The 22987-nt window shown below is 34.3% G+C and overlaps 5 protein-coding genes across 5 annotated transcripts; 4 read left to right on the top strand and 1 right to left on the bottom strand.

Annotated features, from left to right (window-relative positions):
• The first annotated feature begins 672 nt into the window (after nt 1-672).
• On the top strand, nt 673-3780 carry LOC140873612 (BAG family molecular chaperone regulator 3-like). The gene is made up of 5 exons (XM_073276798.1): nt 673-799; nt 890-1243; nt 1330-1586; nt 2722-2868; nt 2971-3780. The coding sequence occupies exons 2-5, from the start codon at nt 991-993 to the stop codon at nt 3127-3129; spliced, it is 816 nt and encodes a 271-aa protein (XP_073132899.1). The 5' UTR covers nt 673-799; nt 890-990; the 3' UTR covers nt 3130-3780.
• LOC140873611 (sugar transport protein 1-like) lies at nt 3590-5512 on the bottom strand. The gene is made up of 4 exons (XM_073276797.1): nt 5351-5512; nt 4950-5275; nt 4255-4878; nt 3590-4185 (listed from the first exon to the last, which is right to left on the bottom strand). The coding sequence occupies exons 1-4, from the start codon at nt 5478-5480 to the stop codon at nt 3694-3696; spliced, it is 1572 nt and encodes a 523-aa protein (XP_073132898.1). The 5' UTR covers nt 5481-5512; the 3' UTR covers nt 3590-3693.
• A 6419-nt stretch (nt 5513-11931) lies between these two features.
• On the top strand, nt 11932-13141 carry LOC140873669 (dehydration-responsive element-binding protein 1E-like). Its single transcript, XM_073276875.1, has one exon. The coding sequence runs from the start codon at nt 11957-11959 to the stop codon at nt 12623-12625; it is 669 nt and encodes a 222-aa protein (XP_073132976.1). The 5' UTR covers nt 11932-11956; the 3' UTR covers nt 12626-13141.
• A 2904-nt stretch (nt 13142-16045) lies between these two features.
• LOC140873700 (uncharacterized) lies at nt 16046-19086 on the top strand. Its single transcript, XM_073276918.1, has 3 exons — nt 16046-17206; nt 18217-18340; nt 18521-19086. The coding sequence occupies exons 1-3, from the start codon at nt 16502-16504 to the stop codon at nt 19084-19086; spliced, it is 1395 nt and encodes a 464-aa protein (XP_073133019.1). The 5' UTR covers nt 16046-16501.
• A 1490-nt stretch (nt 19087-20576) lies between these two features.
• On the top strand, nt 20577-22865 carry LOC140873736 (protein HOTHEAD-like). Its single transcript, XM_073276970.1, has 4 exons — nt 20577-20927; nt 21512-21891; nt 22093-22658; nt 22742-22865. The coding sequence occupies exons 1-4, from the start codon at nt 20702-20704 to the stop codon at nt 22797-22799; spliced, it is 1230 nt and encodes a 409-aa protein (XP_073133071.1). The 5' UTR covers nt 20577-20701; the 3' UTR covers nt 22800-22865.
• The last annotated feature ends 122 nt before the right edge of the window (nt 22866-22987 follow it).

The following is a 22987-nucleotide window of genomic DNA, read 5'->3' as shown; positions in this document are numbered from 1 at the left end:
TATATATTTTTAATTTAAATAACTTCAACATAGAATTCTGTATTTAAAAAAAAAAAAAAAAAACAATTGTGCCTGTGACATTAGTTGACACCGCGTTTAATTAATAATTAATAATTTATCCACCGATTAAATCCTCAAAAAACCAATATAGAAAAAGAGAAAATAAAATAAAATAAAATAAAGATGAAAAGAATACCAACAATCGGATTATTCTATGCTACACCTGGAGTATTTCTCCCCCCATGATGTGGTTAAATATCAATCATTGGATCGGGGAATTCTTAGCCGCCCCATGGGTAGTGCCCGATCTGGCAGATCCAATGGCCCGGGCCATTTTGCACATCACATCATTGTGATGTGTCATGGCCCGGGGCCGTTGGATTGCCCTCCGGGCACTACCCCGGAGGGCGGCATAGAATTTCTTCATTGGATCATCAAGACATATGTCAATTTCAATAAAAAAATATATGGATCTCACATGATCTAATGATATTGAAATAGGAAGAGAAACACTCCCGATGTAGCATAGACTAAACTCCAACAATCCAACCAATGGCGCCTTCAACCACCTACATGTTCCCAATATTCTTTCTCACCCCCTCAATTTTTATATATAAATTCATCAGCGAAACTTCCCAAATGACTCGATTACATAATATTTTGCAGCAAATGCTTTTTTATATTAGATGAGTTTCTATTATTTCTTCTACAAAATATTCGTATGCACATATAGAGATCAAAATTCTGTTGTTGGTCTGACATCGTGGGGCAAATATTGGTTCTTTTTCTTATATATATGGTATCTTCTATACTTACCAGACAAGCACTAAGATTTTTTCCTCTTTTTTTTAATAAGATTTTTTTTTAAAAATCTCATTTCTTGTTACAGGAACATTTTTTTAAAAAAAAAACTTTCAAGCTTCCTCTATATATACATTTTGCATTGACTATTTCTGATATAAACACAAAGCTCTGCTTTTCTCGAGTACAATGAACAAAGCCAACATGTTGAAAATGAAGCCTAAGGTCACCGGAGTTTCATTCCCATCTCCGGTAAGATGCGGCGGCTCACCCGGTGGTCGTGGCGGCTCCGAGGCGGCTGTGGGGCTGGAGGTTAGGCCTTGTGGGATGTATGTGCAAAAGAGGACCAAAGATGCAAAACCTTGTGTGCCTAATATCAAAGTCAAAGTGAAATATGGCTCATATTTTCATGATGTCACCATTAGTTCTCAAGCTAGTTTCGGTAATGAAATTTTCATTCAATTTTTTGTCGTTAGCCAATGGCTTAGTTTACTAAACATTGCGATGGATGAATGGTACGTACTGCAGGGGAATTGAAGAAAATGTTAGCAGGGAAGATTGGGATGAATCCACAGGATCAAAAGCTGATATTCAAGGAAAAGGAGAGGGATTCAAAAGCTTTTCTTGATGTTGTTGGTGTGAAAGATGGATCAAAGATTGTGCTTATTGAAGATGAATTGAGCAAGGAAAGAAGGATTCTTGAATCGCGAAGGAATGCGAAAATGGAGAGAGCTTCAAAAGACATCGCGTCCATTAGATTGGAAGTCGACAAGCTTGCAAAACAGGTATTTTATACAAATTAACCAAAATCTGCAAATGGTAGATACTAGGTAGTGTTTGACTTCTGAGAAGTACTTTTCAACTTTTTATTAACAAAATTTCATAAAATTTTAAATTTTTGTTAACGAACAAACTGATAAGTGCTTCTAAGAAGCTCTCCCAAACACTACCTAACTACTCCGATTCGAGATTTTTGCATACATATATTTCTTACTTAAAAAGATAAAGATCCTCGGTTCGAATGCTGTTAAAGAAAACGAAAGGTTTCGGAGACGGCTTCGCCATAATAGGTCTGAGTCGAGTCGACTCGACTCTAGAGATCAGCATGATCAAGTCCAGCATGGCTCCAAGAATATAATGTGTAGACTAAGAAACATATAGTGATAGTATTTCAAACTTTTTTTTCCCTTGTGGTATTTGTTTTGAAGTCAAGGCTAACAATAAGGGCAATTTTGTAAATTAAGAACGAGGAACCAAAAGACCGATAATTAGATTTGGCAACTCTTTTTAAAAATCTATTGCACCCAAAATCATCAAGTGTGATAATATTGGGAAATTTGCTATCTTACTCCTATATGTTTCTTGAGACATTAATCTTTCATCGTCACGTATGATTATATTGAGAAATTTGCAATCTTTCCGCTATATTTTTCTTGCAACTTTAGCATTTTATTCACGAATTTTAATTTTATTTGGTGAAAATTTTAGTCATTTTCCTCTGTTCATGATATGTCGATCTCATGTCGGTATATTGACATTATGTCAAAATATAGACGGCCAAAAAACCAAAGATCACATAAGGAAACACAAAATTGATAACACATAAGATAAAAATTGCCTTCAAACTAATTTAAGGTTATATAGGTATGTAATTTCAAAGAAAAGTATAATGGTGGCCAAGAATATAAGGTTATAATATAATTTTTAAACCATTTTTTTTTTTAAATGTGAGTACATCGCCAACAAAAATTATTAGTTGAGGGAGTTGACCTTGTAGGATGGTAGCGATAAAAATAATTTTCATCATTGAATGGTTTCGCTAAGTAGGCGTTTTCTTGCATTAGTTTATACGAAAATTATATATTCTTATGCTAAAGTCTTTTTTCTTTTTCATTTTTGGGGTTCTTGATATATTGGTAGGTGGCATCAATTGAATCAACAATTAATAGTGGCAAGAAAGTGGAGGAGCTTGTTTTATTGAACTTGATTGAATCATTGATGATTCAGTTGATTAAATTGGATGGCATATCTGCCGATGGAGATATCAAATTGCAAAGAAGAATGCAGGTTTACATCAATTTACTTGGATAATTAAATAAAAAAAAATTCCTTTAATTGAAATATTGGAGTACTGATCGAAATTCTGAAATTTTACTGATTGATTCATAGGTGAAAAGGGCGCAAAAATACATTGAAATTCTTGATCTACTGAAGCTAAGAAACTCAGATCTAAGAAAACTGCGACAAGAAAATCTTCATGAACAGAGCAAACCGGAGAATTTCACTCCGACGAATTTGGTCATAACGACAAAATGGGAAACATTTTGAATTCATCATATATGTCAATAGAAGTGTAAGCTGAATTGGGGCATCCGATTAGCTCAATAGCCATATATACAAATGTTTATCTCATGCACGACTTCGAGAATATATATGTGTGTAAGAAAATATATATTCCTTAAAATTATACATCGAATACCATGTTGGTCCAGTACTCCATCCATGCTATTTAGGTGGTATCTCGTTCCGTGTTACTTCCCAAATCATATAAAGAACAGAAAACCACTAGGTTAAAAAAAATTAATGAACAAAAATTTAAAGTCTAGCTAAAAATAAAAAAAATGACTCATGTCGATAAGAGTATGAATCCGTGTAGTTTTCCCTATTAAGAGGACCAAAAAAACTAATTTAAAGTTAAATAGACATAGAAATAATGAAAGATAAATAATCAATTTAAGAAATACAAATCGCAATTAGATAAGAGCAAAAAATTCCAAAACTAATAATATAAAAAATCAAATACGAAGGAAACTTCACCATACCAAAACCCTACAAATCCAAAACTAGCTAGCTAGCAAATGTTTTTTTTTCAAATAAAATATTAACTAAAATTTAAGGGAAGTCCTTAACAAGGGTAACAGTCTCAGACATCTGGACTTTAACGTCTTTGTTATCATTGTCATTGTCATCCGTGACAAATCTCTTCCAATACCAATGATTCTTCCATATATCGGCCATGTCCTCGATGGGAATACCCTTGGTCTCCGGGAAAAACTTGTAGATGAAATATGTCATGGCTAACACGAAACATGCGAAAAAGATGAACATACAATACCTCAAGTTACATAACAACCAAGTGAATATTTGAGCTATGACAAACGTGAAGAACATGTTGACACAGACGTTGACGCTCTGTCCCGCGGATCGAACCTCTAGCGGCAGGATTTCACTTGGCACGAGCCATCCCAAAGGACCCCAGGACCAGGCAAAACCAGCTATGTACACGCAGATTGCAACTACAATGTTGGTGGCAAAACCTTTCGACAGCCCTTGGGGTTGTCCCTTCCACCCAAAAGTTTGAGAAATGCACCACGTGATAAATATCTGCAACATAATTAATTAAAATGAATATATATATATATAATAATGATATATATTAATTAAATTAATAACCTGACAGGCCAACATTTGGATGCCACCCTCCATAAACAAGAACTTCCTTCCGACAAGGTCAGCAGATGCAATAGAGAAAAGGGTGGCAGCGGCATTGACAGCGCCGGTGATAAGAGAAGAAAGCAACGATGCGTTGTCTTTAAAACCCATAGTTTTAAAGAGAACAGGAGAATAGAACATGAAAACATTCATGCCCGTGAACTGTTGGAAGAAGGGGATGAGAATAACAAACATAAGTTGAGGCCTATATTTCCTGCTCATCAGATTCTTCCAAGGATGGGTTATTTTCTTGGATTCGATACTAGCAGCCACCATATCATTGAACTCCTCATCCACGTCCGCGATTCCTCTGATCCCTCTAAGCCTTGTCTTGGCTTCCTCTTCCTTACCTCGTTCGATCAGCGAGTTAGGTGTATCCGGGAGGAACAACGACCCAGCCAGAAATATGAGCGCAGGTACTCCGGCGCCGCCCAAACTGTAACGCCACCCTCTTTTCAGTGAAGCTGTAAAATAGTTGACAGCGTATGCACCAAGGATTCCCAGGGTGATGGAGAGTTGGAAGCAGATGTTCAATGCCCCCCGGTATTTGTATGGAGCCATTTCCGACAGATACAATGGCGCAGACTGCAAAAAACATATACAAATTATTTTTATTAATTAATTTATTTATAAAAAATATATATATATAAACCTACCTGATTGGCGAAACCAATGCCGCAACCGAGGAGTAAACGACCACCGATGAGCATCCAGATGTTTTGGGCAAATCCGTTGCACAAAGCACCGAAGAGGAAGAGGGTACCTCCGACGAGCATGGAGGGGCGCCGCCCAAAAGACCTGGTGGTTTTGGAGGCGATGACAGATGCGAAAAGTGCAGCCAAATATAGGGATGAAGTGAAAAGTGTCAATTTTGGATCGTTGAATTTGCAGTATTGATTAGAGCTTCCCACGGACGTCACCTCCTTCCTGTACACTTTGGGGAAGAATTGCTCCAAGAAAGCAGGCATAGATGTCACCCCACCTACAATTAACAATTAACAATATCAATCATGCAATAAAAGGATCCATTGGTTATTATATATAATATATATGTTACCTGAAATTCCAATGTCATAACCGAAAATCAACCCTCCCGTAGCACCAACTAAGCACGTGAGAAGAACTTTGCACGTGAGTTTGCCGGGGTAAGCCTTACGACTTCCGGTCACAATTCCTCCACCAGCCATTTTTTCTACTCACACACCAAACCTTTCTTAAAAACTTGTATGACTAAACAATGTAAACGTATGAGCCTATTTATTTATAAAAGAAACTTCAGATCATATCAAATCTGATCTTCTGAGATTTATTTAACCGAATATCTAAACACTTGATTTTGAATGTTGTACTGTTTTTTTTAAAAAAAAATCATGATATTATAATAATAAAATTATTTATATATTTGCATAATGTTTTTGAAAAACTATGGCTAAACAATGCAAATTGACGAGCGCATTTTTTTTTTTCAAAAAAAAATTTAAAAGAGAAATTTCAAATGATAAAAAAAATCCGATCTTGTTGATTTATGTAACAGAATATCTAAATTCTGTTGATTTTGGATAATGTACCATTTTTTCAAAAAAAATCAATCATGATATTATTTATAAAAATATTTATATTTTCTTTAAATAATGCGTAAATGTTTTGAAGTTTTGTATAAATTTCTTGGTCTAACTATTAACTCAACCATGAAAATAATTATTAATTCGTGAAAACTAATTAATTGTACAAATAACAAACTCACAACACCTACATAGAGTTAAGTTAAGTTTTTTCAGTTATTTGTTTTCTAAAATTTAGTACTGGAGAAGTTATTCTATAAAAAAATGGATTTTGTTCCTTTTTTTTTAGACATTATGAAGTATTTTTAACGTTTATTGTGCTTAATTTTATTAATAGTAACTAATAACTTTATGTATGTGTTGTGATTTTGTTATTTGTACAATTAATTAGTTTTCACGAATTAATAATTATTTTCATGGTTGAATTAATAGTTTGACCAAGAAATTTATACAAAACTTCAAAACGTTTACGCATTATTTAAACAAAATATAAATATTTTTATAAATAATATCATGATTTTTTTTAAAAAAAATGGTACATTATCCAAAACCAACAGAATTTAGATATTCTGTTACATAAATCAACAAGATCGGATTTTTTTTTTATCATTTGAAATTTCTCTTCTTTTTATTTTTTTTGAAAAAAAAAAAAGCGCTCTCCAATTTGCATTGTTTAGCCATAGTTTTTCAAAAACATTCATGTAATGTAAGTAGAAAAAAGGGACAGCCCAGGAATGATGATAGGAAGTCGTAAGTTAATCAATGTGCACCGAAGGCTAGTTATTATGAATATCTACATCATAAGAATAAACAAAATCAACAAGATTGGATTTGATATCATCTTAAATTTGTTTTATAAATAAATATACTAGTTCATTTTACTTTTTGTTGAAAAAAAAATTGTAGAAGTTATTTTCAAAAATTGAATTTTGTTCGTTAATTTCTATACAGTACAATTTTAAACTTTATTTTGTATAATTTTATTATCTTTTATATTTTATATTAATTAATAGTTTATATCATCATCTAATCGTCTTAAATAAAATTTTTCTTAAAACTTATTATATATAAAAAGATAATTTCACTAAGTATTATTTCATATTAATTAATAATTTAATTCTCATCCTAAATTTATCATATTTAATTAGTGTTTTGTTTTTTTCTCTTTCACCAACTAAAAACTAAACATATCAAGTATAATGAAAGATAATTTATAACACTTTTTAATTATAAATTTTCCATTAATTAGTTAACAAAATAGTTTTTTATTCAAAAATAAAAAATATAAAAAAATTCAAAATAAATTAATCTCCTTACCAAAATATTTTTAATGAATAATAATGATGTTAATTACATCGTAAAAAATTAGTTTAGTATACATAATAATTTACATATATCAAAGTATTTTAATTTACTATGTTTTTATTAATATTTTATTTTTATATCAATTCATATATAAATTAGGGGTGCAAACGAGTCGAGCCGAGTCGACTATCATACTACTCAAGTTCGAGCTCGACTTTATTTTTCTACTCGAGCTCGATCGAGTAACTAATTTCATACTCGAACTCGACTCGTTCATATTTCGACTTACTCGAGCTCGAGCTCGAGCTCGAAAAATAAATAAATATATAAATATAAATAAATAAATAAATAATATATATATATATATATAATATATGCATTATATTATATATATATATTATATTATTTATTATATCATATATATATATATATAAATATATATATTATCGAGTAGCTCGCGAGCTAGTTAGGTTATCAATTATTTAACGTGTCTTTTGAATTAAATAATTGATGATTATATTATCAATTATTTAATTGTTTAAATTATTAATAGGCATGGAAGTGTCCTTTGAATTAAACAGACATCTTTCACCAATAGTTGGGTTGGTTTATCAACGACAAACAACTTTTAGTAAAAGTTGTGTTGGTTAAGAAATTTGCCTATAAATAAGTGTATTGAGTTAAACTCTAATAATTTTTTTAAATCAATTTCAGTTTCTTATCAGATAAAAATCCTTTGTTTCATTATCTATTCTTTGGGAGAGATAATAAGATTGCTGCTTTTATCTCTAAGGGGCTTTGTTGTATCCTGGGGTAATTTGCTTTTTATTCCAACAGCAACTCTGTAGTGGGGGCAAATATTACCTTAAAGAAAGTGGTTTCACGCCTCAAAGCCGATACAATATATTTTCTGGATTGATAGATTCTACTGCTATATTACTCATCTAACAACTCGAACACACATATTTAATACTCTAGCTCGAGCTCGATTTATGTTCGAGTTACTCGAGCTCGAGTCGAGTTTTGATCGAGCTGCTCACGAGTTGCTCACGAGTAGCTTGATTCGTTTGCACCCCTAGTCTAAATACTAATTTAACTACAAACATAATTTTTTGAGAAAATTAAACAAGCACGGGAAATGGGCATAGTGCCGCATAGAGTTGGTTAATAGTTATTTTTTTAAAAGGTACTTCTTGTATAATTTTATTAATCATGAGTAAAAAGGTTCTCACAAAATACCTAACCTAATCTGGAAGTTACGTTAAAGAGGAACAAATTAACATTTCGGTACGATGCTATCAAAATTATACGAAAATGATTAGATAAAGATATAAATTTTGTTATATTTGTGGATGCTAAAACTTGTATTGAAACTTTTGGGTGTTGGATTCTTGTGTTGCAAAAAGCGGTTGGCTCCTCTATTTATAGGTAGACTGGTGGAGTAACTCTCTTGGTTGTGCTCTAAAATTTCTAGGAGATATCAATTATCATGCTACTATAATGTTTTCAAAAATTCTATATTGCATGTATATGAGCTTGTGTAGTTGTGAGTAATAGATTGTTATAGAAAGTTTTTGAGTCTTTTATAGTTATCTGAAATCTTCTATAATCTTTTAGATTAGAGTCTTATTATGCTTTCAATCTTCTAGTATATTTCAGAAACTTTCAGAATTTTCTTGTTCGTTTCTCTAGAATATTTCAGATACTTCTATATAATCACAATCTAACAAGTACTTTATTTGTGAAATCGGGTCAATGAGATGATACTCTTTGGCCGCGCGCAGGAGGTATGAAACTTTGTAAGAGAAATATCTTATATTTTAAAAAAAAAAAGAAATTTACGAACAAGAGGTATGAAACTTTGTAAAAGAAATATCTTTTATTTTTTAAAAAAAGAAAGTTACGGTTGAGAAGAATGTATATATAAATATACTAACTATAAGCATCAATTCTTTAGGGGTCATTTTAGGTTAAGTTCATCAGCAAAAAAAAGAAACATCTCTCATTTAAATCCATAGAAATCATCGTAAAAGAGAAACGAAATAGAGTAATACCCACGCCGGTCCTTGATTTCTAGTACATTTATTTATTTAATTTAAAAAAAATTTATAGTAAAATTATAATTAATCCTCAACTATTTATTAAAGTTGGACATCCGATATTAATTAAATGATATCTTAGTCTGTTTTTGAAACTACCTAAAATACCGTCACTCCAACTCTCGGCCACATTTTTTCGGCTTCAGTTCCAACAAAAAATCAGATTCTCGTCTTCCCTCCCCCAAGTCCCAAACAATATAGTAAAACTTCATTCTTTTTTTCTTCATTTTTCAGATCTGGGTGAAATCTCCTCCTCAACTCAACACAAAAATTCTATTAAATTTTTGAAAGGTCACAAACAATTATCGTGCAAAGAACAGCAAAAACTCCAACCCATTGAAGACATCGAAAATCCAATCAATTTTTGACGAATTTGGAACAAGAATCTTCTTTATTTATGCATTCATTAATATATTTTATTACTAGAGATGTCAGTTCGAGCTGGTCCGCCATATTGAGAGGTTAAGAAACCCCGACCCAACCCAACACAATCCGTAATGAGTTGCGTAATAGGTGGGCCAAACCATCAAAAATAAAAAAAAAATGAAAATAAAAAAAATGAAAATAAATTTTAAAAAAAACACATACATAACCTATTTTTTTTATGGCAAAACCTTGTAATTTTTAATTAATAAGATATATTTTTTATTACAAAATTTATCAACCAATATTGAAAATTTACATGATCCCAAACAAGATGATAAGGGAAAGAAAGTGCAAAAACAACGATTTCGTTGACAAACTGATTTGGTATCCTCCTAACGTGCCTGAGGGAAATAGATCTAAGACTTTAGAAAAATTCTGATATCTGATGCAATAGATCTCAAATAACCAATTATAAATGATATAAATATTGGGGGAAGAATTGCAAAAACGACGATCTCGTAGGCAACATGATTCGTCGTGTTCCTAACGTGTCTGATGGAAATAGATCTGTGAAACTTTAAAAAAATTCTGATATCTAATGCAATAGATCCGAGATAACCAATTATAATTATAAATGATATAAATATTTAAAAGTCAAGTATTATATATAAATCATCATAAATAATGTATAATTCCAAATTAATCATTATACATAAACATTATAAATCATATTATAAATCTTTTAAATCTTATCAATCATATATATATATATGTTTAATTATATATGATTCTAAGCTTATCAATCATGCATAAACAATTATAAATAATAATCATATATAACATAATTTTAAAAATGACAAAAAAAAAAAAACTAAAACTGGCGACCATCCTGTCCCGCGGCCCAAACGGGGGCCTCCATAAGGTACGCCAAAAGTAGAGATGTTAATTTGGGTTAGACCCGTCGAGTTTGCCTGCCCCGCCATACAAAAAAATGTGGGTTGAGTTGGCAATTTTCCAACCCGCCTAAAAAGTGGATCGGCACGCATCGCCCCGCCTAATGGTGGGTTGTGTTGGGTTGCGGGTTGGCCCGCCAAAACTTACCAATTTACACGTAAGCCCGTCGGGTTGGCCCATCCCGCCATTTAAAATAGGTTGATTGGGTTGGAGTTTTCCCAATCCGTCTTAAAGGTGGGCCGGCCCGTCTAATGGTGGGTTGCGACGGATTGTAGGCTGGCCCTCCCCGCCAACCCATTTTGACATCTCTAGCCAAAAGCACAACTCAAACCACATTTTTTTAGTGGAGGACTGTTAGCCCGACGAACTAATTCCGAATTGACGACTCTATTTTATTACATACGTATTACGTGTACTTATTTTCTAGCTAGTTTATAAAAAGACTAAACCTAAATTGACGAGTCTATCTATTCAGTGGATAAGCCACGTTCAAGGGCACCCGGGCTGCTCGAATTTTTTTTTGAATTTTGTATATAAAAATTTTGAATAATTTTGGTTATATTGGTGTTAGTCCGAGTAGCTCAATTCAAAATATTAAAGGATACGAGAGCTTAGAATTTTAGCTCGGATAGATTAAAATTTATGGCTCCGCCATTGTATCTATTACATATATATTTTTTGCTGGTTTATATAACTAAAGCCAGCGGAGTACCATGATCTACAGGTAACTACATGACTTTGTTCATATTTCTTATAATTAGTCCGAGATTGTTTCTTTATAATGGTTTATACTCAAAACTCTCTTTTAAAATTGTATTTATTATCGATTTAAAACAATTTTTAATGATAAATTGGAGTTACGTCGGTTGCGGGAAATAATCATGAATATATGCAACTTTTAAGAAACGCTTATCAATTTTTCGTTAACAAAATTTTGAATTTTTGTAAAATTTTGTTAACGAAAAGCTGAAAGTGACTCCTAAAAACTCTCTCAAACACTACCTAACTATATTAATGTTAATTAAGAGTTTCACCTATCCCAAAAAAAAAAGTTGTGAGCGACTATGCAATTTGTAATAGAATTTTATGGATAAGAAATATACATAAAGTTTATGCACGTTTTTAAATTAACTATTATATTATTATCATTATTTTTTTAATAGGCACGTTTCTAAATTATGGGTCCCAACCAAGCCCAAGTGTTATTATTAATTAATTTTTTTTTTGCTCATAAAGTGTTTACACTTACAGTCGGACAGTCCGTGTTCTCGCGTCTACTTCGAACCACGTTTTTCATAATTTCACCACCCCAAATATATAAATACTTGATTTACACTTGCCTCACTCACTCCATTACAGTTTGATACATGAATTTTTATGCATAAAAAAAAAAGCTTCAGCACGTTTATGGAAATGGATTCACCGACTTCGAGTAGAGCTGTTCCGTCGGAAGAGAGTGTGATTCTGGCTTCGAATCACCCCAAGAAACGCGCCGGGAGGAAGAAGTTCAAGGAGACCCGCCACCCGGTTTACCGGGGAGTGAGGCGGAGGAACTCCGGCAAATGGGTTTGTGAAGTTCGCGAGCCTATCAAGCAGAAGAGGATATGGCTTGGGACTTATCCCACTGCCGAGATGGCGGCCAGAGCTCACGACGTGGCGGCTTTGGCATTGAGGGGGCAAACGGCTTGCCTGAATTTCGCCGACTCGGCTTCGCGGCTGCGGGTTCCCGTGTCAATGGACGCCGAAGATATACGTAGAGCGGCTGTCGAGGCGGCGGAGAAGTTTCGACCCGGCGCGGGACGAGGAGGGGACGAGGAGGGGAGGAGCTGCGATGATCGGCATGCGGCCGAGAGTCATGATGATCAGATGGTTTGCATCGGCGACGGGGCGGATTTTAACGAATTTATGTGCATGAATGAATGTTTTGATACCGTGGGAGCGGCGGCGGCCGATGGGATTCTGGCGTCTCCGCCGCCATGCTTTGGGTGGAATTTCGGCTGGAATGAGGTGGACAGTGACGTGGAAGTTGAATTGTGGAGTTATTAATTCATGATTTGATTTTGTTCCAAATCAGTTAGATTTTACAAGCTGTAGTATATATATATATATATATATATATATATATATATTATTTATTATGAAGTTTTATACCTTTAAAAAAAAAAATTGAGACCGAAAGAGACCTCATTTCACATGAGTCAGATGCCCATTGGCTCATGTGGAGGGTAAATCAAGGAATGTGCACGAGCGGCAGGGACCTGAAGGAGGGAGCACATGACCCAATATCCAGAGCATACCCCACAATATTTCAGCAGAAAATATGCTCCACACGAGAATAGAACCCGCAACACTGAAGAAATTTTTCTCACGTCACCTCAGGCCTTACCAACTCGCCTAAGCCACTGGGAACTATGAAGTTTTATACCTGCTGTGTGCTTGTGTGGCAATATTGGTGTTGTTTTGTTTCCTCTAGCGTTTTACCATGTAGGATACACTCGACTTATGCAAAAGAATTATAAAAATGTACATGGAATGTTATATAGTTATGTATTATTTCTGAATTTTGTAATTTTAAAGTTAACATATAATCATAACATAATTTATTACTAAATGATGCTAGCTGGATATATACGTCATACATGTAACTCTAGCATCTACATGCCTTGTTTCAACTAAATTATCTTCGATTGTTGGATTTGGATACTAAAATGCTATTAATCATCATCATCATCATCATCATTATTATTATTATTATTATTATTATTATTATTATTATTATTAAACAAAAAACCTTCAATATACATGTAAATTGCTCTTAAAAAATAAGAGAGAAACAAATCATGCATGAAACTTGAATTATCATTGGTGCAAAATTTTGCGGCGTACGATTTTAGTCGAACAAATCATATTTCGTAATTATATATTATTATAGAATAACCTTTTAGTGCGAAAGATACATTAGTTGATTACATTCTCTTGTTTCATTTGACTAAATTTTTTTTAAAAAAATTAAATTATAAATAATTAAATATTATATTATCTATGACATCATACCATGGACGGCTCCAAGGGGAGGAGGCCCCAGGCAATCGGAAGGGGCCTCAAAAAAAAAAATTTGTATATTTTTTTATATTTAAAATATTATATGAGTCTATTTATTTTGTTTAAAATTCAAAATTGTGGTCAATTTTTTGTACTTTAATTCATCATTTTTTTAGTTAAAAAGTATCTTTGTATTTAAACAAAAATATCTTTTTCGTTAAATTGATCATCTCAAATGAGTTAAGGCATTCACATTGGACTAATCATCTTTTGTTTATTTATTGAATGAGATGAGATTTATTTTTGTCTATTTTTGTACTGTGGTTGATTTTTTTCAATTAATTTAATTTTTGATCTCAATATACTAAAATCTTGTAATTTTCTTCGACAATGGGAATGATTTTTACTTAATTTCTTAATTTGGAGATTCTTATTCTATTTGTATTATGCATTAATTCATCTCTGACTCATGAAATTTGAGTATTCATCGAGTTTTTTTTTAGTTTTAGTTTTATTTTTTATATTTTTGATTCAATTGTTGTTTATGTCATTATTTTTAGTTAAAAAAATTTGAAATTTTGATTTCTAGACGATGAAGCAATTGTATCGATATTTAATTAAAAATTTTATATAGCTCTCTTCCCTGAATATTTGCCTAGGACCTCTAATATTCTTGAGACGGACATCCATCATTCGAAGTGTATCAAGATTTTTGTCCCATAGAAATGGGTTCTTATGTGGCTAAAGATATGATTTCAAGCATAGTTTGGTACATATGATATGATAAGTATAGGATATATAATATAAGGATAAATTAAGGATAAGTAAAATGGTAGGATAATATATTGAATGTTTGATATGATTTTAATAAGAGTGATTAACTTTATATATTCGGTTTTAATGACAAAATTAACTCTACCGTAATGTGGAGGAGAATGAGACGTGTTTAGAGTTTAGATGTTTTTATATGTTGAGGGTAATCATGTCTTTTTGTACTATTTTTTTAGTTGTATTAAATTTATCACACAAAATCAAAGGGATAATAGTCCCCTTGTCAAAGCATTTAAATGTACCAATAATGTGATGAAGAAGGATAATTTATTAATCACTCTTTTATCATGTGTACCAAACTATGCCTTAGTAAATTGTGATATTTTGGGTGATACGTAAATGGTTAATTTGCTGTCAAACATATATATAGATATATTTTTTTAAAGGTAAATATATATAGATGTATACATACACACAAATAAATATAATATAAAAAAAGTTTAAAAATACCTGAAGCAATTGCAGTGCCAAAGCACTCTACCGCCATGTGGCTCTATCAGCGACCACGTATGCTCCGTTATTTTATATATTGAAAATCAATATTTATATACTTTCTAAAATTTTTGCAAAATATAAAGTAAAATTTACTCAAAATTAAAAAAAATCTAATTTAAAAGGCTAATATAATATATACGCGTGCAAGTAGGATACATTACAATATATGACGAGCTTTTGATAATGATTGCGAGCTAGCTAGTTTGATTTGTGTATCAATTTCTTCTTAGCAAACCTATCACATGATTAGTTTGTGCATTATCATTTAATTAATTAACATAGTTTGAAGCAGACTACGTTAATCATGAATAGTTAACCAATATATATACATGGAAATATAGCAAAGATCAAGTAGTATTTCATAGATATAAAAATAATAATTTATCCGTCCCAATTATATTGTTTATGTTTCATTTTTTGTTTGTCCCAAATATATAGTCATACATCATATTTAGTAATATTTTTTTACTAATATACCCCTATTAACTACACCTTGAAAATTGTACAATAATTTTTAATACATTACATAGGGATAAAATAAAAAATTTATTTAAAATTTACTTTTCTAATAAATTTTTTTTAATTTGTGTAAAAATTAAAATAAAACAACATATATAAAACACGAAGCAATTAACAACGTGTATATGCATACAGCGTGTCACGTACGTGCCACGAATATTTTAAGAAGCTTGAGTATTTGTTTATTTGTTCATTTTCTCCTCGTCACAAAAGGACACGAACTACTAAAAAATTACAACGAATCCAACAAAAAATTTATTGCTTTTGTCTGGGGACTCTGCCAGCGCAAATAGCCTGATCTCATAATTAATCATTATCATAAAATAACAATATACGAGAACCCCCGTTAAGTTAACTTGAGGTCTCTGCCGAATCCAACCCCATAGATTTACGATCACTGCATGTTTAATATTACTATAATAATTTATATAATAAAAAAAGATTGGTAAATATATTATAATAATATAACACTGACCCGAATTCAAACAAAATTAAACCCCAACCATGCAAGCTCCTACTTAATTCTTTCTTCTGCTCCATCTACGCCTTGAAAAACAAAACCCACTCCACTATATATCAATTCTCTCACCTACACACGATCGCACGCAGCAATTTAATGGGTTTTGCTTGAAAATTGATTTGTTTTTTATGATAAATAATAATATATAAATAAATGAATTACCTAGAGATCTTCACCATAAAGAAGAAGAATGCCTCTCACTTTCATAGCTCTTCCTTCATTCATTTCTATTATTTTCTAGCCTTTTAAAAAGAGCATCATTTGCATCTTTCTTGTTGATTTGCATTTATGCTGGCTCCTGCTATATATATGGCTGCAGCTGTTTCTTTGCAGATGTCGAAAGATTTTTTCATGAGATTTGAAAATCGGCTAGCAATAAATGCATTCTGATTTCTGTGTGGGTAGCAGCTTTTATCGAACAACTTTGATTTCTCTCTTTTTTGCTTCGTTCTAAATAGAAATTTTCGTCCGAGGGAACGAACAAGAAAGAACACACTTTTTTTTGTTTTGTTTTCATGGGTTCCGAAATTGTGAATGTTAGAGCCAGACCCTTGTCGTTGAAAGATTACTTATTGGATGATATGAGTTCTTGCTCATCCAACGGCTTCGCTTCCTTCCCCAGAAGACAATGCTGCACCACCGTACGATACCTTCTCGATATCGAGCTCATGAAAAACCAGCAGCAGAACCAACCAGACCTGCTGAAAAGCCCCTCTAAATCCGCTCTCACGGCGTTTCAGTACGTCATCGCCGCCGTGAAGCGCCTCCCCTTCGCCGCCGGGAGATTGCCGGAGGCGGAGAAACCGAAGAAGTCGATGCTGGCGCGGAGCATTTCCAAGAAGATCATCAACAAGAGCGCTAGTACTTTCTGGAGGAGGAAAAAGCCGAACGAAAAGGAGATCCAACGGTTGAAATCGTTCGACGAGTTGCTCAAGGAGGATCCGGTGTCGTCGGATCGCTCCGAAATCTCCACCACAGATGGCTCCGATGACTGCTGGCCGGGGACCGACACTGTACCCGCTGCGGCCGAGGAATGTTCCAGCGGTAACCCGAAATTTACCGAGGTGGATCCGGTGGGGGAAAACGTCGTCGTAGAGGTGCCATTAGAGGACAAGAAAAAAGCCAGTAATGGCGAGACAATGGATGTACCACAGAGTCATGTTTGGGGTGGCTCAGCTACCACCAGTAGTGATGGGAGTGGGAGTATCACCGACTCAAAGGTAACCTCATTTTCATCATTCGAAATATATAATTTTGGTCGTGTATGTTTGTCAAACAGTAACAGATAAATCAAGGAATTGCGATAACATGATGTTATTCATAGGATATTGCATTTCTCTAAATAATTTTTTTTTTTTGGAAACAATTGAATGATCGATAAATTTTCATAAGACTAATTTATGATTATATCATGTCTTGATCATAAGTATATTTTGTTAGAGTAAAAAGCTCGACGTAAACACGATTGGATTTCCTGGTATTATAATTAGCTATCCCTATATTAGCTAAAGTGTAAAAATGTTGATTTGTAGTAGCCTATAGATGCAATAGCTAATTAATTAGTTAAAAAGACCGATCGGGTCGGGTAGGACCGGGTTGACATTAAACGTCTAATAATATTGGTTTTGGGCCCGGCGGGTTTGGGTCCACATTTGGGCCGTATTGACAGCTAGCCCATCTGACAAACTAGAATAATATCTTAACAATCAATCATACACACAGAGCAAGTTGAAATTTTTTATCTGGCGTACAAGATATCTTAGACCATTGACAGGCAATGGTGTTGGGCTAATAAATGAGTCATTTGATGAGTGAGATATCTGAATTTATAGAAAGAACCCCACTTCTTACAATAATCTTTAATTCTTATGCATGCATGCATGTGGTCCAAGCCTACACAATCTTTAATTAATCCATGGTCAAATCACATGGGCATGCATTGATTTCAGGCAAAAGTTATATATATATATACGTACCTCTCAGCGAATGTCTGAGTTAGGTGTAGAGTCAGAGTCTGAAACCAAGAAGACAATCGACTAATTATGTGATCTAAATTCAGTATTGATTGTCACAAAATTAATTACGTCAATCTACTAAATTCTTGATCCGACGTTTATGCATTTAACTTTTGAAAAAATTAAGCCAATCTTTTTTTTCTTTTTTTTTTATGGCAAAGTTTTTTTCGCTCGTGATGTATATATATATATTTGATTGAAATGATAAATAACAGGAGAAACTATGGTCAACCGAAGAGAAGGAACAGTTGAGTCCAGTGTCTGTGCTGGACTGCCCATTTGATGATGAAGATGATGAGGTTTCGTCCCCTTACGGGCATAGAGTCGCTCATGTAGAAGGTGAATGCATATTATATATTCTCCCTAGCTAGCTACCTTAATTACATTAGCTTGTTACGCGTTTTAATCACTACTCATGGATGATAATTAGGTGTAGAACTATTGGTGGACATCTTATATTATATTAGATAAAGCTGTAGGTTCTAATGAGAAAACTTTTTGTTTCATATATATCTACAGAAACCAAGAAGAAACTCATGAAGAAGATTCAGCGGTTTGAGTCTCTTGCTGAGCTTGAACCATTGAACTTAACTGAAAGATTTGCTTTGCAGCCAGAATCTGATAAAGAATCGGCTGAATGGCCTCAGGAACGTCCTTACGAATCAAACAACGATAAATCCACCTCAGAGATAGTGCAAAAAGAAGATGAAGATGAAAACGATAACAAGGCCATGGAATTACTTCATCAATTCAAGCACAATCACCCATCCTATGGCCCCAAAGTAAAGGTGGAAAGTCTGGTTTTTGATTTCTTCAGAGAACGAATAACAAATGAACGTGTTAAACGAGGCGGATCGTCAGTTGATGAAGAAGTACTGTTGGAGGAAGTTGAAGTTTGGATCAATGGACAAAACCATCCCCATGAGCCATTTCTTGGATGGGGGGAGGTGAAGGCAAATAGGCAATCTTACATCAATGACATGGAGAAAGATGGGACTTGGAAAACATTGGATCAAGAAAATACAGAAGTGGCTTTGGATTTGGAAACCGAGATATTCCATGCGTTGTTGAATGAGATGTGTTGAGACTAATTAAGGCGACATACTAAGCGGAAAAGGGAATTAAAGCTCATGGTTGTTTTCGTCATTCTGATGCCGGAACGGAGATGGCTGGAATGACTAAGGCCACCTTGAGGCAAGCTAACGTGTGGATAAATTTACTTATTTTGCTTTCTATATATGATGTGTTATTTTGTTTGGGATGATGGCTTGGGTTACAGCTCCTCCATTTGTTTTTTCTCAAGCTTTAGCCATTGTATCTAGTTTTCAACCCCATGGGTTGGTATATCCAGTTTCTTCAATTATCTGAACGTTCTCGTGAAATTAAATTTAAGAATTTTAATTCGGCATCTCAAATATATTGTGTGACTGTTTGGTAAATTAGAAAAATATTAAGATAGTGTTTGAAAATGCTTCTAAAAAAAATATAGGAAACATTTTTGGACTTTTCTTCCAAATATTTTAAAGGAAAAACTCAAAAATATTTTTTAGAAGCATTGTCAAATATTATCTAATGATTAGTAGTACCGCGCAAAAAATGGCGTAGATTTCCAAGAACACCAAAAAAAAATTAAAATTGTTATAATTAGACGACAAAAAGGGTCATTAATGATGGTTAGTTGAAAAGCTAAGGTCTTTGGTTTCACAAATTGTACATTTTCTTGAAGTTGGTTCTACATTATAGCCTCGCTTGTCCGAATCCTATCTTCAAATAATCTTTTTGCCCTCAAAGTTTCTAGCCATCTAATTCGTTGCCACCTTCAAGAAACTCATTGTATCTATATATACAAAGATGTAACTGAGCACAAATCAACATACCTTTTACAAAGGAATTACGTTGGGAATTGAGAATTTTTTTCTTTCTTTCTTTTTTCAACTTAGGTTTCGAATTTAAGAATCAAAAGCTGAGTATATTCATGGGATTTCTCGAGAAGAGATTACTGTGTTTTGCATTTGCTGGGATTGTTCTCTTCCATGGCTTATGCTCATCTGAAGAAGGTATGTAATATATATTATATATACCTGCTTGAAACATTTGTTGCATAAAAATGCATGCAGTTGTTTTTTGCTTCTTATTCTTAAAACACTCGAATTTCATGTGGTTTTTTGTTTATATATTTAAAAATTTATCCAAATATTGTTGATTCTCTTTTATGCATTGTAAATTTCATGTCTGGTCAAAATATTAAATAATAAACTAATATTACCAAAATGTGAATTAGTGGGACCCAGTTACAGATTTATTCAAGAAGGAATCTCAGCTCCAGCGGTCTCTTACTACGACTACATCATAATCGGCGGAGGCACAGCCGGCTGCCCACTCGCCGCCACACTCTCCCACAACGCGACCGTGCTCCTCCTCGAACGCGGCGGCTCACCTTACGGGAACCCAAACATCACCAGCCTCTCGGCCTTCGGCCGAGCCCTCTCCGACCCCTCCCCTTCCTCCCCTTCCCAACGCTTCATTTCCGAGGACGGCGTCATCAACGCGCGTGCGCGCGTGCTGGGCGGAGGAAGCTGCCTGAACGCGGGGTTCTACACACGCGCCGCCACGGATTACGTCCGCGACGCCGGATGGGACGGCGCTCTGGTGAACGAGTCTTATGCTTGGGTGGAGGAGGTGGTGGCGTTTGAGCCGACGATGAAGCAGTGGCAGTCGGCGGTCAGGGACGGCCTTTTGGAGGCCGGAGTGAACCCTTACAACGGGTTTACGTACGATCACGTTGTCGGGACTAAAATCGGCGGCACCATTTTTGATTCCCAAGGCCGCCGCCACACCGCCGCTGATCTTCTCAAGTACGCTAACCCCACTGGACTCACTGTGCTGCTGCATGCTTCTGTTCACAAAATCTTGTTCAGAACCAAAGGTATATTACATATATATAGCTCACTCCATCTGTTAATAATTCCTGACACGAAAGTTTAAACATCGTATTATATATTGTATTTAAAATTATATAATTATTCTTAAAGTTTAAAAATAGTAGATAATTTAGAAAAAAACACTTATTTTTTAAAAAGTAATGTGTTTGGTTGTAATAGCGTTTTTTAAAAACAATTACTTAAGCTGTTTTTTTAAAAGCAAGAAATTTTGGTTTTTTTGTTTTTGCTTATGTTTTAATTTTAAAAATCATGTTTTTAACATTTATCCAAACATTAAAATTGCTTCTGCGTTTTTTAATAAAAGCACTTTAAAAAATTAGACGTATTTAAGTGTTTTTTTAAGCCAATAACTTTTATATCCAAACGAGCTTTTGATGTATGCTTGAATGAGAATTTTCAAGTTGCGTATATCATATCAGTTATGTTACATGTACACTGGTAAACACGTTTTTTAGTTACAAAATTATCCCAATATATATAACATTTTTCGTGCAATATTGGGAAATGAATATGAGCACGAAAGAAAACGGGACAGAAATTGAACGGGAATCTCTTGCAATTTTGACAGGGAAAGCGAGGCCCATAGCACATGGAGTGGTGTTCAGAGACGCTTCAGGAAATGCACACAGAGCATACTTAAAAGATGGGCCTAAAAACGAGATTATATTATCAAGTGGGGCTCTAGGAAGCCCACAACTATTGATGCTTAGTGGGATAGGCCCAGTAGATCATCTCAGGGCCCATAACATCACATTGGTGTTGGACCAGCCTTTGGTAGGCCAAGGCATGTCGGACAACCCAATGAACGCAATATTCGTGCCTTCGCCTAATCCGGTCGAGGTCTCCCTTATTCAGGTGGTCGGGATCACGCCGTTCGGGAGCTACGTCGAAGCCGCCAGCGGAGAAAACTTTGCCGGTGGCGGCGGCTACGGGATGTTTTCTCCTAAGGTACAACAATCTTTCATTAATTTTTTTTTTAGTGTTTTGTTTCTTTAAAATTTTCAACTAGTTGTTTTTTAGTTGTTATAATGAAAGTGCAATAGATGAAATGAACTTGACTCATTGTCAAATGCTTGTGATAAATGCTATAGTTTGTTTAAAATATGGCCTGTTGTCAATTAACAAGTGCAAGTGAACAAAATAATTCAGATTGGGCAGCTCTCCACAGTTCCCCCAAAGCAAAGAAACTCAGTAGCTTTAGCCCGAGCCATCGCTGCCATGGAAGCCCTCGATCCCGTCGTCTTCAGGGGCGGGTTCATCCTCGAAAAGATCATGGGCCCCATCTCCACAGGACATTTAGAACTCAGAAACAATAACCCAAATGACAATCCAATCGTCACATTCAATTACTTCAAACATCCTCGTGACCTCCAAAGATGTGTGGATGGCCTAAAAGTCATCGAAACAGTGATTGAATCCAAGGCATTTTCCCAGTTCCGATACAACTCTCTTTCCCTTCCGACACTCCTTAACATGACAGCCAATGCACCCGTTAACATGCTGCCGAAACATACCAACGTTTCGACATCATTGGAGCAGTTCTGTAAGGACACAGTGATGACTATATGGCATTATCATGGGGGATGTCAGGTTGGAAGGGTGGTGGATTCGGAGTACAGGGTTCTTGGAGTGGATGCTCTACGTGTTATCGATGGATCGACGTTTAACTATTCACCCGGAACAAATCCTCAGGCCACTGTTATGATGCTGGGGAGGTAATTGTATGATCAGAGCTTGTTTTGTGTGGAACTTCCGAGTATTTCTTGATAAATTTTGTTGGTGGTTGTATTTGTTGCAGGTACATGGGAGTGAAAATATTGGAGGAGAGATTTGAAACTGATAAATCGAACGATTGATCATTTGTTCTTTGATTCTTGGGGGATACAACAATGTTGATGCATATGTATCTTCAATAATAATTAAAGAGTACTTTGATTTAATCATGGTGTTGTACTTAAAGGGCTAAAGCTAAGTGAGAAATTAATCACTGCAAGAATGATAAACATCTTGGGATCCTACAATTGACCAGCATTCGAGTGATTAT

Source organism: Henckelia pumila, unplaced genomic scaffold (genome assembly GCF_033568475.1).
Source record: "Henckelia pumila isolate YLH828 unplaced genomic scaffold, ASM3356847v2 CTG_80:::fragment_1, whole genome shotgun sequence".
NCBI classification, from domain to species: domain Eukaryota; kingdom Viridiplantae; phylum Streptophyta; class Magnoliopsida; order Lamiales; family Gesneriaceae; genus Henckelia; species Henckelia pumila.
The sequence above is the reverse complement of the archived record's forward strand: the minus strand, read 5'-3'. Positions and strand labels throughout refer to the sequence as shown.